Genomic DNA, 14,368 nt, shown 5'->3' on the forward strand with positions numbered 1-14,368 from the left:
AAGATCAGGGGAAGCGCAGGCATAAACAAGCCGGCCGAAAACCGGCGGTGATGGTTAGCAACAGATAAGTCTTTAAGATAGTCCCGTGTCGAATCGATCCTGATGAAAGTCGGATTGAGTGCCGCTGATTCGAACATGGTCACATGGGGAGTAATTGATAAGGCATATGAGTGGATTGGTAGTGTACGGGACTGTCAAAAACGTTCCTGGGGCGTTTAAACTGCAAGACGAGCGGCCACGTCTGCCACCAGCAGACCGCCACTTGATACAGAACCAGGAGCACTTCTGTTCGCTGCTTGCAATTCTCAAGTGGCCAAACTTGCCTCTCGTGACTTGTTCATTGGAAAACTTACTGGACCATAGCAACCATCGAACAAGTTAATTCCGTAAAAACCACCCCATGTTACAGTGTTTCTCCGATTCGGGGTCGTTTTACTCAACGTCAACGGACACTTCCCTTCCTTTAAACTGGAGCGCGTATAACAATGTGTCTTGTGCATGGGGAGGAGCCAGTGGCGCAGCCAGCATTTCTCCCAGGAGAGAACAAACCGAGACATAGTTTGCGCGTTCCAAGCCAACGGTTCTTATCCGTCGCTTAGAGACCTTGTTTTCGAATTCAGGACTCTGCAGGTCCTTCTTAAGGGTTGGAGGCTTTTATTCTCTAGAAGTCCTTTGAGTGTCTTAAACTGATCAAAACTGTCCGGACCCACCGTCACCCGTCCAGGGCACATTGCCCCAAAAGCCCCTCCCCTGGTTAGGTTCCCTGGCAGAGTTTCTGATGAAACGTCCAGTAAAGTTTGCTATGGATGACATAGCTGTAGATGCATCGGGCCAAACCGTGTAAAATACGATTAATAGGAGACACTCATGTGATTTCCATGATTTGCCTCCCTTCCGATGAATGCACTTCCACGTTTCGTCCCTGCCTCCTCGTGGGGTTGTGGGATCGGGTACTTCTGGTGATGACGTCACGTACCGACGCAGCCGGCCCGGACTGACTCGTCGCCACCGTCCGGACAGTGGACCACACCGTCGCACTGTAGGTGGCTCGAGATGCAGTGCCGCTGGCACACGAAGCCATCGCACTCGGCTGTAACAGCAGGGACCGCAGGTTACGTCCGGCTGCAGCTGGTGAAGGGGCTCACTTGTGGGACGGTTGTGACTGTTGTTTAAGTTCGCATCCTGGTCAAGCAATTTGCAGCCACGTTTTGCTATGACAACGACCTGCTCTACACCAACACTGCATAGTGTAAAATATCTTATCAATGTTTATAGAAAACGTCTAAAGTTACGAATGACGAAGTGATTGAAATCGGAAGCCCTAGATCATAGATTGGTGTTGCAGAAATGCATTTATTTTAACACGGCGTGTGTCTGTCCTCAAAATACGACAGCAGCATGAATTCAGTCAGGTTAATCACGCCGGAGCTCTTTGAATGCGTTTGCACGCAATATTACATCCAGTCTCATTGTCATCATGAGCTACTATGCTGGTTTCGAATAACCCTACTGAAGCATGAGTGATAGCGCACAGGCTGCGATCACCAAACAAAAACTTTCTGAACGAGGCTGCATTTGCCGGAAAAGTATTAAAACCACTAAAAGCATTAAACAAGCATTAAAAACGGTTTCTTTCTAAAATGAGCGGAAAATCAAGAGGCAGTTCAAAACCCGACACATCCTAAATGCATGAAATGTCATTCGGTGCCTTGTTTTCGGCCCTAGCACTGTGAGCTAAATCGCTTACATAATTAACGGCGGCCCGGGCAGCCGGTTCAATACCATTCGCTCGGGTGGGCGTCAATTGATTGACTCAATAGTCGCGCACAGATATCTCAAAAACTAAGAGAGCTACAGGTACAAAAGGCGAGGAAATTCCGGATGTAAACCTACTTGTTTAAAAATGAAAAGTGCCGAAGTTATGACATTTGGGTCAATAAAGTCAAACAAGGTTAAACTCCGAATTGGCGTTTAAAGTACCTCAGACCTCCTCATGCAGCCGCGTTTAACCGAGATATTCGTTCTAAGAACATGTTCTTTGGTGTACGTTTAATCCCAATGGCTTTCTTTGACCTTTAGAGGGTCATGGTAATCCAAAATCCTGTGAGATTGCTTTGATTTCTGCATTTGAGTCACCATTAAGGATTAAGCTAGGCGGTAGGTCACTACACACAAATTGTTGGCCTGGGGTCATTTTAGGCTAGTGGGCTACTCTGAAATTCAAGAAGTCCCTGAAAGATGTCTGTGGCGGTCCCTGCTATTAATAAAGTCGAAATATTCGCCAGAAGCTATCATATACAGCAAGCTCTCGGGTAGCAACGTAGATGGCTTAAATCTTGACCTGGCCTTCATACCTGTCCCTAGGTCATTGGAATTTGCTTTAATCATAAATTAAATTGCTTTATTGCCTACGAATCTCGTCATCAAATATGGAGCAAAACTGAACAACTCAAGATCACTGTTCAATTACCTACAGCTACACATATTTTGGCGCAGCTATACCACGCCGCTGGGAAATTATTCTGGAAAACCTTCGTGGGGGGGATTAAATAACCCTCTCCCCCGCTCGGGCGTGCGTTTAAGTAATATTAGGTGACAATAGTCTTATTGTGCCCGTGTTAAAGCCAAAACTTCGCAGATTATTCCAGCACAAAAGAACACCTGGCAAAAATAAAGTGGCTTACAACGTAGAGCAGCATGCTACAATCAGCTACACATTTGATAAAAAGCTTCTCGATGGTTCTAAGTCTTGCGTAAATGAAAACATGAAGGTGAAGTCCATGAAGATACGTCCAAAAAGAAAAAGAAAGAAAAAGTACAGCATTTGCTGACCACAAAGGAGACACATCCCCGAGGAATCATTAACAGAAACTACGTATTCCATATTTATGTTTTCTAAACATGCAAACACGTTGCAGAGCTCAAAATTACACACAGATCGGTAATCGCAAACCCTCAATAAACAGAAAGTCATCCTAGATTCCACTGAGATCGCTTGCAGTACGACCGGAATCGGTTTTTGAACTCGAGGCAAACTTTTTAATTTTAATTAATCTAGCAGTGTATGTTATTTTACCCGAGATCAGCATGTGCAAGTTGTTCCCTTCATCTTAATCTAGGGTTCCAACAACGCACTAATTCACTCATAAACTTAGTCTTGGGTTACATGTCAAGAAATTCATTACGTCCATGTAACGAGCACTCAAGCAACCGCATCACGCAACGTACTCCCCCTACGTACCAGCTTGGTTCTTGCCGACGGGTTTGAAGGCAGTAATGACAATCTTGAAGCCGTTTCTGCTGGTGCCCCAGCCGTCCGTCTTGTAGTTTAGCGTGACAAAGTTGCTGCGTGTGTAGAGAGTCCCCACCGATTCTTTAGTGTTTCGGCAGGACAGGTCAGCCTGGAAAATCCCACGAGTCACCCTTCGTTTCCGACCGCTCGATACTTAATAGCGGATAATGAATATGTTTTCAGATATTCGACAACTCAATACATGCTAGGATTTAAAGGTACTTGCATAGATAAACAAGTCCCCATCATCACCTCTCGCAGTGGTTCGTAGCCTAGCAACTGCTGTGTCACAACATATTGATCTTCGTATGATCTCGAACATGGGACAGGGACAGGCATATTTCCTGTACCTTATGTGCCATGCTTAGGTAACGTTTCGTCATGCACGCACACTGACTCGGCAGATAATTTTAACCGCTGTCGTTATTGGCGTCCAATTGGAGCCGGGCGAGCGGGACCGCCTACCCTACGCACCTTATGGTTGCCGCTGATGGCGTGAACACCCCAACTTATGGCTGCCGCTGATGGCGTTAGCACAACACCTTATGGTTGCCGCTGATGGCGTGAGCACAGCACCTTATGGCTGCCGCTGATGGCGTGAGCACCGCACCTTATGCTTGCCGCTGATAGCATGAGCACCGCCCTTTATAGTTGTTGCTGATGGCGTGAGCACCGCACCCTTATGGCTGCCGCTGATGGTGTGAGCACAACACCTTATGCTTGCCGCTGATAGCATGAGCACCGCCCTTTATGGCTGTTGCTGATGGCGTGAGCACCGCGCCCTATGGTTGCCTCTGATGGCAAGAGCACCGCACCTTATGCTCGTCGCTGATAGCATGAGCACCGCCCTTTATGGTTGTTGCTGATGGCATGAGCACCGCACCTTATGCTCGCCGCTGATAGCATGAGCACCGCCCTTTATGGCTGTTGCTGATGGCTTGAGCACCGCACCTTATGGTTGCAGCTGATGGCGTGAGAACCGCACCGTATGGTTGCCGTTAATGACATGAGTACCGCACCTTATGGTTGCCACTGATGGCGTGAGCACCATCATGGATGTAGAGGTGGTCGTTGCAGTCGAGATGCAACTTGTCGAACCTCACCATCAGCCGCTGCAGGATCGCCTCCGTCTGCCGAGACCCCGCCGGAGGTCAGTTGAGTTCACGGGACAGAGTTCATCACCAGCAGCAGCAGCAGCAACCATCATCATTCATCGCCATTCACACCATGTATCAAAATCAGCATTCATCATGTGTGTTGTCATTAATCATCATCATTCATCATCTTCATCGCCATTCGTCAGCATCATCATTAATGGCCATGAATCATCATTATCATTTAGCAGCATCATTCGACATAATTATGATCATCATCATATCATCATCAATACTATTCATCGTTATTAATCTGAAATCAGATCATTGTTATGTTCGGAGGACGGGGAGACTATTTAGACAAAGACATGCGGGAGGCCTTTTCAGCTGAATTGCCAAATTCATTTTTCGATTGTTCGCTTAGTAGATTTGGTCTACCAGGTTAAACGGAGTGCACAGGCTCAAGGTGCGCTGCGGCGACATCACGGCTTGCAGCCTGTGACGAACACTTGTTACCCTGGCTCTAGCGAGGAGCATTCACGGCCCTATACGCGACACCTGGATCAAGACGAGGAAAGATCCACACGCCGTGCACACGTACATCCACACATCACGTCCACGCCACGCGGGTTTCTCCATGCAAGAGACGTTTGAACCCATTTCCTCACAGCTCACGGCAGCCAGTGGCGGCAAAACCTCGTTCGAATGGAACCGGAGCCGGACCCGGAACCGGACCCGGAAACGGAACCGGAACCGGACCCGGAAACGGTCCCCTGCTGCCGCCGTCGTAATCCGCCTCTTCTGATAACGGATCCGTCGATGGCCAATGACCAATGAACACATGACCGCTAGACCGATGAGCACGACTGATATACATACCCAAGACATGGATTTCCGCACGGACCGTGAATACATGTAGCAGTGATAGGTGATCCTGGATAGACTCCTTGACTGAAGAGCAATGACGGATGCACTGACTTCTGGTGACGGAAAGCGGCTAGGCCGACGGACAAACGCCGGCTCACCTGGAAGGTGAGCTGGCAGCTGAGGTTTCGCTCGTTCTGCGACCAGACGGTCGCCCCGTCGATGATGCGGTTCACCTCCTGCAGGAAGTGGCTGCGACAGAGCTCGGCCACCGAGTCTGCGGGGAGGGAGGCGGAGTGAGGGACAGAGCTCGGCCACCAAGTCTGCGGGGAGGGAGGCGGAGTGAGGGACAGAGCTCGGCCACCGAGTCTGCGGGGAGGGAGGCGGAGTGAGGATGAGCGCCGATGCTGACAGCACGCCCGCAGGACGGAGCCGGTTGGTGTGGTGACGAGGGATGACTGTGGGCAGCGGAAGACCGCACGTGGCGACGGCAGACCCGTGCTCAGCGTTCGTGTGGACGCCCATTGGAACTAATGATGCAGAGGATATGCTTGAGCTGCTCAGAAATGTTTATCACGCGTAATGTTCTAGATACTTTTTGAGAGTTGTGCAAAATATATATGAAATATTTGAAAAATGTCTTTGCATAGTGAGATACAGCCATGCCGACCATGAACATAACCGCGGAGTTCTCTAAGCATTTTAGCATATTGGAATATTTTACACGCTGGGCCTGCCTGAAAACGTTGACATGTCAAATGTAAAGTGTAAAGTGTTCGACACCATGGCCATGGGTTATCATCGGTCATGGCAGGTCCTCTCCAGACCCTGGACAACCTGCACAAACAAAAATTCGTTGCGACCCATTTGAACCATCATGCAACTGCAATTACCACAAAAATCACTCAACTAACAATTAAACAACGACGGGTTAACCATCACAGCTACAGCAAAGATGTCAACAAATAGCTCCAGCGAATCTGATGTCGCAGCGGTGCGGAGGGGGGGGGGGGGGGGGAAAGGTGCCGCCTCCCCACTCGAACGCGGCGCATCTGGGCGGGGATGAGCCCGGGCCTCGGAGCTGGCGGCGCTCATAAATTACGAGCTCATTTCGGCAGTCAGGCCTTATCGGCTGCGGCCGGTGACCTTTGGCCCCGGTTTGAGCCCGGATGGACGCTGTTCGGCGCGTGTCCGCCGCAGCGGTCGAGAGGTCAGGCTGGAGGTGAGGAGGTCAGATGGTGGCTGCAGAGGACTGCGGATAAAATACGGCGACGCGGCGTCCCGGGCGGTGGTGTGCGATAAAGGTCGGAAACTGCTTCGCAGAAGCTCGTAATGTGCAATGTCGGGCAATTACTTATGCAGTGGAGGAACAGATTCCGGCTGATTATCCCTGCTCAGCCGCGATCGAAAGAAGCTGTATGCTATGCCTGGTTTATGTCGGAGCACAAATGAGCTGCGGGTAGCATAGCGCATACATAGCTTGACACTTCCGTGGAGCTGGAAGAGGTCGGGCCCGGCTTAAGTGCCCCGAAATCTAGCGCCAGGCCCGCAGCAAATGCCCATGCCTTCATTTTGCAACACGTCTTGGCTTAGGTGTTCCCAAGGCCTGAATGGGCCATATAATTTCATTTCAGCGTCTAGGGACGGCTAATATCCAGCCAAATCACCATGACCGTGTCTATTGCTCTCAGGTCAGCGATCTGAACGCGATCTGCCGGCCGTAATGGAACAACACGATGTTCACCGCATAGTAATATCTGCCCATCGTACGTTGGCTGTCGCTGCGGTTAGCTTAAGATTCATGATGTGTATGACCTTCAATGACCTGTGCTAGTTGGCGCGTGCTCTTCCGACAAATTCCAGCAGATGGTGCCGATCTAAAACCGGACTATATTCTGGCCCAAGCGACGCTCTAAGATCGGGTCAGATCCGGTCACAGCGCCGCCCAGGCTCATCACAGACCTGAACTCGTCCGGCCGGCGATAGCTGTACGAGACCGGCAGGCCGTAGTGGCAGCCCACGGCGCCATAACTCAGATAACAGTGTTATTAAGGGCCCAACCCGCAATTGGTGTGTGGGGGCCACCGCCGCCGCGGCCCCCGGATGAATACCGCCGAAATTGCCCCGGGGGAACGCAGGCTGGTTGGCGTGGGATGCAATCAGACAAGACGGGGCCCGATGTTTGGCAAATGGCGACATCCGCTGCGTTACGAGCCCGGTGTCGAGACGTCAGGATTTGACGTCAGCCAGCGCTGGCCGGTGCTCGGAGTCGGGATTTGGTACTCGGAGAAGGGGAGAGGACAGCACTGGCATTAGACGTCAGCCAGCGCTGGCCGGTGCTCAGGGTCGGGATTTGGTACTCAGAGAAGGGGAGAGGACAGCACTGGCATTAGACGTCAGCCAGCGCTGGCCGGTGCTCAGGGTCGGGATTTGGTACTCAGAGGAGGGGAGAGGACAACACTGGTATTAGACATCAGCCAACGCTAGCCGGTGCTCAGGGTCGGGATTTGGTACTCGGAGAAGGGGAGAGAACAGCACTGGCATTAGACGTCAGCCAGCGCTGGCCGGTGCTCAGGGTCGGGATTTGGTACTCAGAGAAGGGGAGAGGACGGCACTGGCATTAGACGTCAGCCAACGCTAGCCGGTGCTCAGGGTCGGGATTTGGTACTCGGAGAAGGGGAGAGGACAGCACTGGCAATTTAGGAGGCCAATGGATCTCGGATGAGACTATACCTCATGATTTTCCGGCATTATGAAAACTGCAACGTTGGCGGGATTCGAACCCGGGCTTTTGTGACCACGACCCTAGCACGATCCACCACACCCGACTGCGGCACGTTTCCTGCCCCAACACGAGCCGCTGATGATAGTTTCCTTGTGCCTTGGGCTCATTACACCACCCTTGCGAATGAAAACCACCTCAAAGGCAAGCAGATAGTTTTTGAAAATTTACGGATGCGTCCTTCCTGTCAGTTGGAGGCTGAGGCTGGGGACATGACATGAGAGCACTGAGATAAGCTGGATGTGTCCTTCCTGTCAGTTGGAGGCTGAGGCCGGGGACATGACATGAGAGCACCGAGATAAGCTGACGTAACCGGGCACCTCTCGATAAAGAAATGCCAAAATCGTGCTAATTTGAACGCAACTTGGGTTTCCCTCTGCTCCGCTTGCCGTGGCGAATTCTCTACACACGGCGGTGGAATAGTCGCCGTTTTGGTCATTGCTCACGACGTACTCAACAGCTGGGGTTTCTCACAGTTCATTGACTACCGGGGCCAATGTTGAGTGCATTGCTGAATTACTGACTGTTTTCCGGTGCTACTCTCTTGATACCTCCGATACAAAGGAGCAATCTGTTCACGTAGCTCCATTGGTTACGCGCCTAGTCTTCGGATTCACGCTCCGTGGTACGGTGGGCTCGAATCCCTTCAGGGGCCCAGCATTTGGCCCTGGCTGCGTCGGTCTGCAGTCGGTGGCAGCGGCCACAATTGATTGTTTGATGACGTCACAGGGTAGGGCGGCTGCAATTGATGTCTGCTGACGTCAAAGGGTGGGACGGGCCTTCCCGATCATCGCGGCACGTTAAGACCTCGTAGCAACCTTCCGCTGCTTACATCGAGTTTCACGACCGGCTGGTGGGACCAGGGTTCGCGCAGTGACCACTTTCTAGCGTGAGCTCTGATCCCAGCTATCCAAGCAATGAATATCTCCGGATTAAGTATTTAGATAGTGATCTTAAGATATTGATAGTGATTAGATAGATAGTGATTAAAAAGGCTATCCGAGCGGTACCTGGTACCTTAGATACCTGATGCCGTCACTATCAATCAAGGTATCCATTACTATCAATATCGGCACCATTATGCACCATCATTATCACTATCACATTGGCTTTAAATGAAAAGTCATTCCTCAACACCAAAACGATCTTGGAATCGACAAAATATGTATTTCTTTCTTAGAATTTTCGCACCAAAAACGCAAATCAAAGTGGCTGAAATCCGGGGAGAAATAAGAATTTAGCGGTAGATTGAGCGGCTCAGCCCCAAACCGATTTTAGAAAGTGGCAAACCCCTGAATCACACCCAAATTACCAGCAGCCTATGGGACAGTCCACTGAGCGTGTTTGGACACTGAAATCATGTCACGGGCGCTTCTGGTGTCCAAGCAGCGGCGGTTTCTGAGAATCATTGCGCGGTGATCTACGGCCGACGCGAGCGGTGGGCGGCAGGCGACGATTCCACGGATTGCGCGCGGCGAACCGACACTGTTACATTAAGGGAGCCAGACATCAGCACTGAAAACACTTAGAACTCCACACCATTGTACTAGGAACTGAACAAGCAGCACACCTATTTCAGGTTCATTTCGCAGCTAGGCATGGTATCGCACATGTGATCATGTAAACCTTAAGGCGTTTGATTTTCAGAAAATTTTTACCTTTGACCTGGCATGATGGGGCCAACTACTGACATGTTAACGGCATGTTGACATAAAACGCATTACCAATCGCGGGATCTCGTCCAAACAAGTCCACTGAGGTTTTCAGCTACGATCTGTCTTAGTGTGGAACCGGCAGAGGCTACAGAACATCGACCCCTGATCAGCCCGCAGTCAGTCCAGAGTCCGTTATGAAAACACGGCGAATCAGGTCGAGGGTCAGATATCGTAGCAAGGCGACTAGGAACTCAGCCAGCTGAATGTTTGTTTTTTTTTTAGGCAAAATGCCTTTTCTTGATGTAGAAATGGGAGCCAGTGGTCTGCAGCACCTTGGGTCTCCGCAGCGTTGGAGCTATCAAGATGGCCATCGCATCCTGATGCCGCGAAATAATCTACTGTGTTAGATATGCATGGTTCATACAGCTCCAATTGGCATCAAAATTACATCTTATCGGAGTAATTTGGACTATTTTCAGTATAACCAAGTGTTTTCGAGCTATTTCAGTACTGCGACCAATCGCAATGCTTATGCTTATGCTAAATCGCTAGGGCTTACTTAGCTTTTTTAATTTGCTAATGCTTACTTCGCTTTTTAAGTTGCCAATGCTTACTCAAAATGCTAATGCTTACATTTTCCAACTATTTTACAGTTGCTTTAATATATCCAGCGTCTCCATTAAGATCGGATCCTGCAATCTTCTGAAGCAAGCATAAAATGGCCTAGTGTCTTGCTAAGGGTATCAGTCTGTCATGCCCAAGTCATCGGAGGAGGCCTAATACGGTGTGCTAGTAGTCATTAATGTTTACGAAAGGGATGACGAAGGGCTCACGCATGTACCGATTCAGCAAAGTTCCGCAAAGTATCCGACGGGAGACTACGCAGTTACTTTAGTCCGTTATGTCTGAGATGGCGCGAGCATCATTGATAGCGCGTTACGAAGCTTTCTTTCCCAGCATTCTGCACACCAAAACAGGGTACTTGACCGTTGTGCAAAAGCAATAAGCTGTAGAAAGACTGGATGACCGGACGTAAAACGTTGCTCAGCCCGAAGTATTCTTCTTCCCAGTGTACTGGTCAGACGGAAGCGGCAAACCAAATTATCCGTCGAATTACTTTTTACTTCGGATGGTTGCTGCTTCTCACTACCTCGTGTCGGTAGGCCTGATGTTTGGAAGATGGTATAGGGAAGTAAATTATTCTGACAAGTGACACCCTCCAAAGACATCCCATGGCTATTTCTCACGTCCTCTATTGCACAAGCGCCTGTGTTCCACGTATCATTCAAGTCACCCATGCGCCCACGAATCACATAAGTACCATTACAAAGAACGGACAAGGACATGGGGTCTATGACTTTCATAACAGTGCAACTTCGTGCAGAAAGCACGGGCGGATTTTAGCAAAAAACGTGTTTACGGCGACCTGGAACATCTTATTTTTGCCAAAGCATGCATCAGTCGAGACGAGCCAGCTATGAGGGTCGGCCTAGATCACTAAGCATTGAGGTGTAGGGGGAGGGGGGGGGGGGGGGGGCTAGAGCGTAATCAAAGCGTTACATGGTAAGAGATGGTTGGGACGATGCAAGGTCACATGCACACGTGGTTCCGAATAATTATGCAATATGATCTGGAACCTAATTACGCCGCTCCAAAAGTGTTAGCCAGACACGAGAGAGAGAGAGAGAGAGAGAGAGAGAGAGAGAGAGAGAGAGAGAGAGAGAGAGAGAGAGAGAGAGAGAGAGAGAGAGAGAGAGAGAGAGAGAGAGAGAGAGAGAGCGAGGGAGAGAGACAGAGAGAGAGCGAGGGAAAGAGACAGAGAGAGAGGGAGAGTTCTCACTCCCTTCACTCACTCACTCTCTCACTCCCACTCTCTCAACCCCACTCTCTCACTCTCTCACTCTCGGGCTCCCACTGGCTCCTTCGACAAGACAAGGCCCCATATCTTGTTTCCCATTTACTTTTTCAGCAAGGCAAGACATTGGACCCTGGCTCACACTGGTTCTTTCAACAGGACAAGATCTTCGATCCTGGCTTCTGCTGGATCCATGATTTTCTTTTCTACGAAATAAGCCCTGGATCTCGGTTTCTACTTTTTTTGGCAGACCATGCGCCTGGTCCTTGGTGTCTGTTGGCTGATTCTTTCAAGAATATCATCCCATGAAAATTATGGCCCACGTTTTCTTTCATAAGTGCAAGCTCCTTGTTCCCAACTTTCAGCCACAAATCAACGCAAATCATACTGGACAAGCCAAGGAAGAATCTTTGCTCTCATAATGAGTAAGTCATGCACCACAGGCAAGGAAGCTGGCCGGTCCTTATACCACTACAGCTAATACAAGTATGCTATTAGTCGAAGGCCATTGTCCCGCACCTTACAAGTCAGCGTCTGGCAGCTCAGACTCTGGTCGTTATTTCAGGACAGTGTCTAGTTGTCTCCGAAGTCTAGTTAATTTTTGTAAGGGCTCGCTTCCATTCCCAATGCCGATACGTCTCTGATGTTTGTCAAACCTCCAAATTTCTTCTTTTAAATGATTGTGCCTATTGTGGGAGAACAACAACTTAGGTACCGCAGACATCCAGTGATTTTAATAGTAACAGTAACACTCCGTCTGCAGCCATGATATACATTCACAGAAACACGTCCCACTCAGAAGCCGGCAAATTTCACGTCATTCAAACAGCAAATATGGGTGCCCAAATACAGCATGCAATTTCTCCTTAATCTGGATGTTGCAAGCCTGTTAAAATCATCTCAACGATGTTCCCCAAATGGATGAATTGTAGGTTATGAAGTGGAATCCGCATATATGCAAATTGCTAGATGTGTACTGACATATTGCCTACCCTGATGCGTTGGGAGAGAATGAGCAGCCGCATTGGTAATCACGGCTTGTGGTGCCCCGCTGGAATTCTAGGCATAGTAGTCTCTCTGAATTTTGACAGGGATAGGCTCGCTAGTCCAAGGCTAGTTTTTCTCTTTTTTGTCTGAACTAGGGGGTTCGGATGAGACTAAGACCCTTAACTTTCCGAAAATTCAACAACGGCTCCATGCGTGTTGACTGGAAATAAATAATCAACAATAGCTATCCCTATTCCTCTAAATGGAAGAACTTTCACCTGCCGTCTGACGTCAAAAAGTGATCTATCTCGGTGTAATCTGTATATTTAGCGCTCATGCTCTCCTCGTCTGTCAAGCTTGCAAGCTCCTTTCAAATAGTGTCCTTTTTGTTGGCATTTTACAAAGTCGTGTACGCACCCCCACTTCAGACACAGCCGGTTGATTGCGTCGCACACGAAATATGTGGCAGAACCAGGGTGATGCCACCGTATATATATATATATATATATATATAACAACCATCAGGTGATAAGGTCAACTGACATGGATGCAAAAATTCCAAGCTGATGTGTTTTGCAAGTCTTTGCACTCTACTCAATATTTATAGTTTCTGGTAATTATCGTTTTCTCAACTAAATTAAATTTTCTGTACATCTTTCAGTTCAAAAATAATGATTAAAAACGCCCGTCGGACAAGTTTATCCGATACCGACTCGACTACGCGTTACCCAGTGTTTACCGCAGGCAGAACGGATGCTTGGCAGGGTATATGTGATACAAGTTGCACATAGTCTTTGGAGCATCTGAGAAGATTATTGCGTTGGAAAGGAATCAGCGACAGGTGAAACACGTGGAAAGGCTCACTAAGAACAAAACAGTGACTTCGTTCAGGCTGGCGCAATAGCAACTTGCCATGTCTGCAGACATTTCACTACCAGCTTTGAGCAAAGCCAATGCCGCAAATGTCTAGAAAGAATATTGAAAACATAGATGCCAAATCTCATAAATTCAGAAAATGGCGAAATTCTCGCGAGTGCGTTCTCCACGCGCAATTCCGCAAAATGCGACACATCGTGGCGAGATGTTTCCAATCATTGGTCATCCGTAAAGAGCATCAAGAGTGTGGTTTGACATTATGTTTGGTAGCCCTACCAACTTCTAGAGGAAAATGGGCAAAATTTGAGGAGCACCACACAAACTTTAATATATTTTTGTAAAAGATTTAGTCATTCATCCCGCCAAGACTACCAGCTTGTTTTGTAAACTGTGCTCCGGAGGAACACCTTGCTGGACCTAGAAGATACAAGACTAACAAGATTCCAAGGAAAGACCTTGATTCTTGCCGTTTCCCTCACATCACTCCAGACATTGGTTCTCGCTGGACCTAAGGTTAATCCGGAGCTGCATCTTGTTTCTTGCTGGATCTTTGCATAATGCGGGCTGTGCCTTTGCACTTGCTAGATCCCTTTACATGACAAGCTGTACCCTGGTTTCTGTTGGGTCCCTTGATATATTCTAGTCTGGAGATTGCTTTTTATGGTTCTCTTAATCGAGGACCAGGCTGGATCTGCCCCCCGGTAAAACTATAGGCCTATGCGAGGCTTGCTCCTGGTTCTTTCTGAATCTTTCGACTTAACAATCAGGCTGGATTCTGGTTGTTACCGCTTCCAACGGCTCCATTCCAGACTGGCTCCTTGGTTTCTCCTGGTTCCGGAACCAGGAACCGGCTCCCGGAAGAAACCCGACTGCGCTCCGCTCAAGACCTGCCTTCTATCACCTGCAGTTTAGGCTAGCCCGCATAACACGTCTGCGGCAGCGGAACAGTTTGAACAGCAAGCG

The 14,368-nt window shown here is 49.0% G+C and overlaps 1 protein-coding gene across 1 annotated transcript in view; it reads right to left on the minus strand.

Annotated features, from left to right (window-relative positions):
- Nucleotides 1-4,290: 4,290 nt before the first annotated feature.
- LOC119098293 (uncharacterized) overlaps nucleotides 4,291-14,368 on the minus strand; it is an 85,709-nt gene continuing 75,631 nt past the window's right edge. The window contains exons 7-8 of the mRNA XM_037221214.1: nucleotides 5,412-5,527; nucleotides 4,291-4,422 (exon numbers count right to left, since the gene is read on the minus strand). Coding sequence (XP_037077109.1) covers nucleotides 4,291-4,422; nucleotides 5,412-5,527 — 248 coding nt within the window. The remainder of the gene's footprint in view (nucleotides 4,423-5,411; nucleotides 5,528-14,368) is intronic.

Source organism: Pollicipes pollicipes, unplaced genomic scaffold (assembly GCF_011947565.3).
Source record: "Pollicipes pollicipes isolate AB1234 unplaced genomic scaffold, Ppol_2.1 Scaffold_4740;HRSCAF=5597_pilon_pilon_pilon, whole genome shotgun sequence".
Classification (NCBI taxonomy): Eukaryota; Metazoa; Arthropoda; class Thecostraca; order Pollicipedomorpha; family Pollicipedidae; genus Pollicipes; species Pollicipes pollicipes.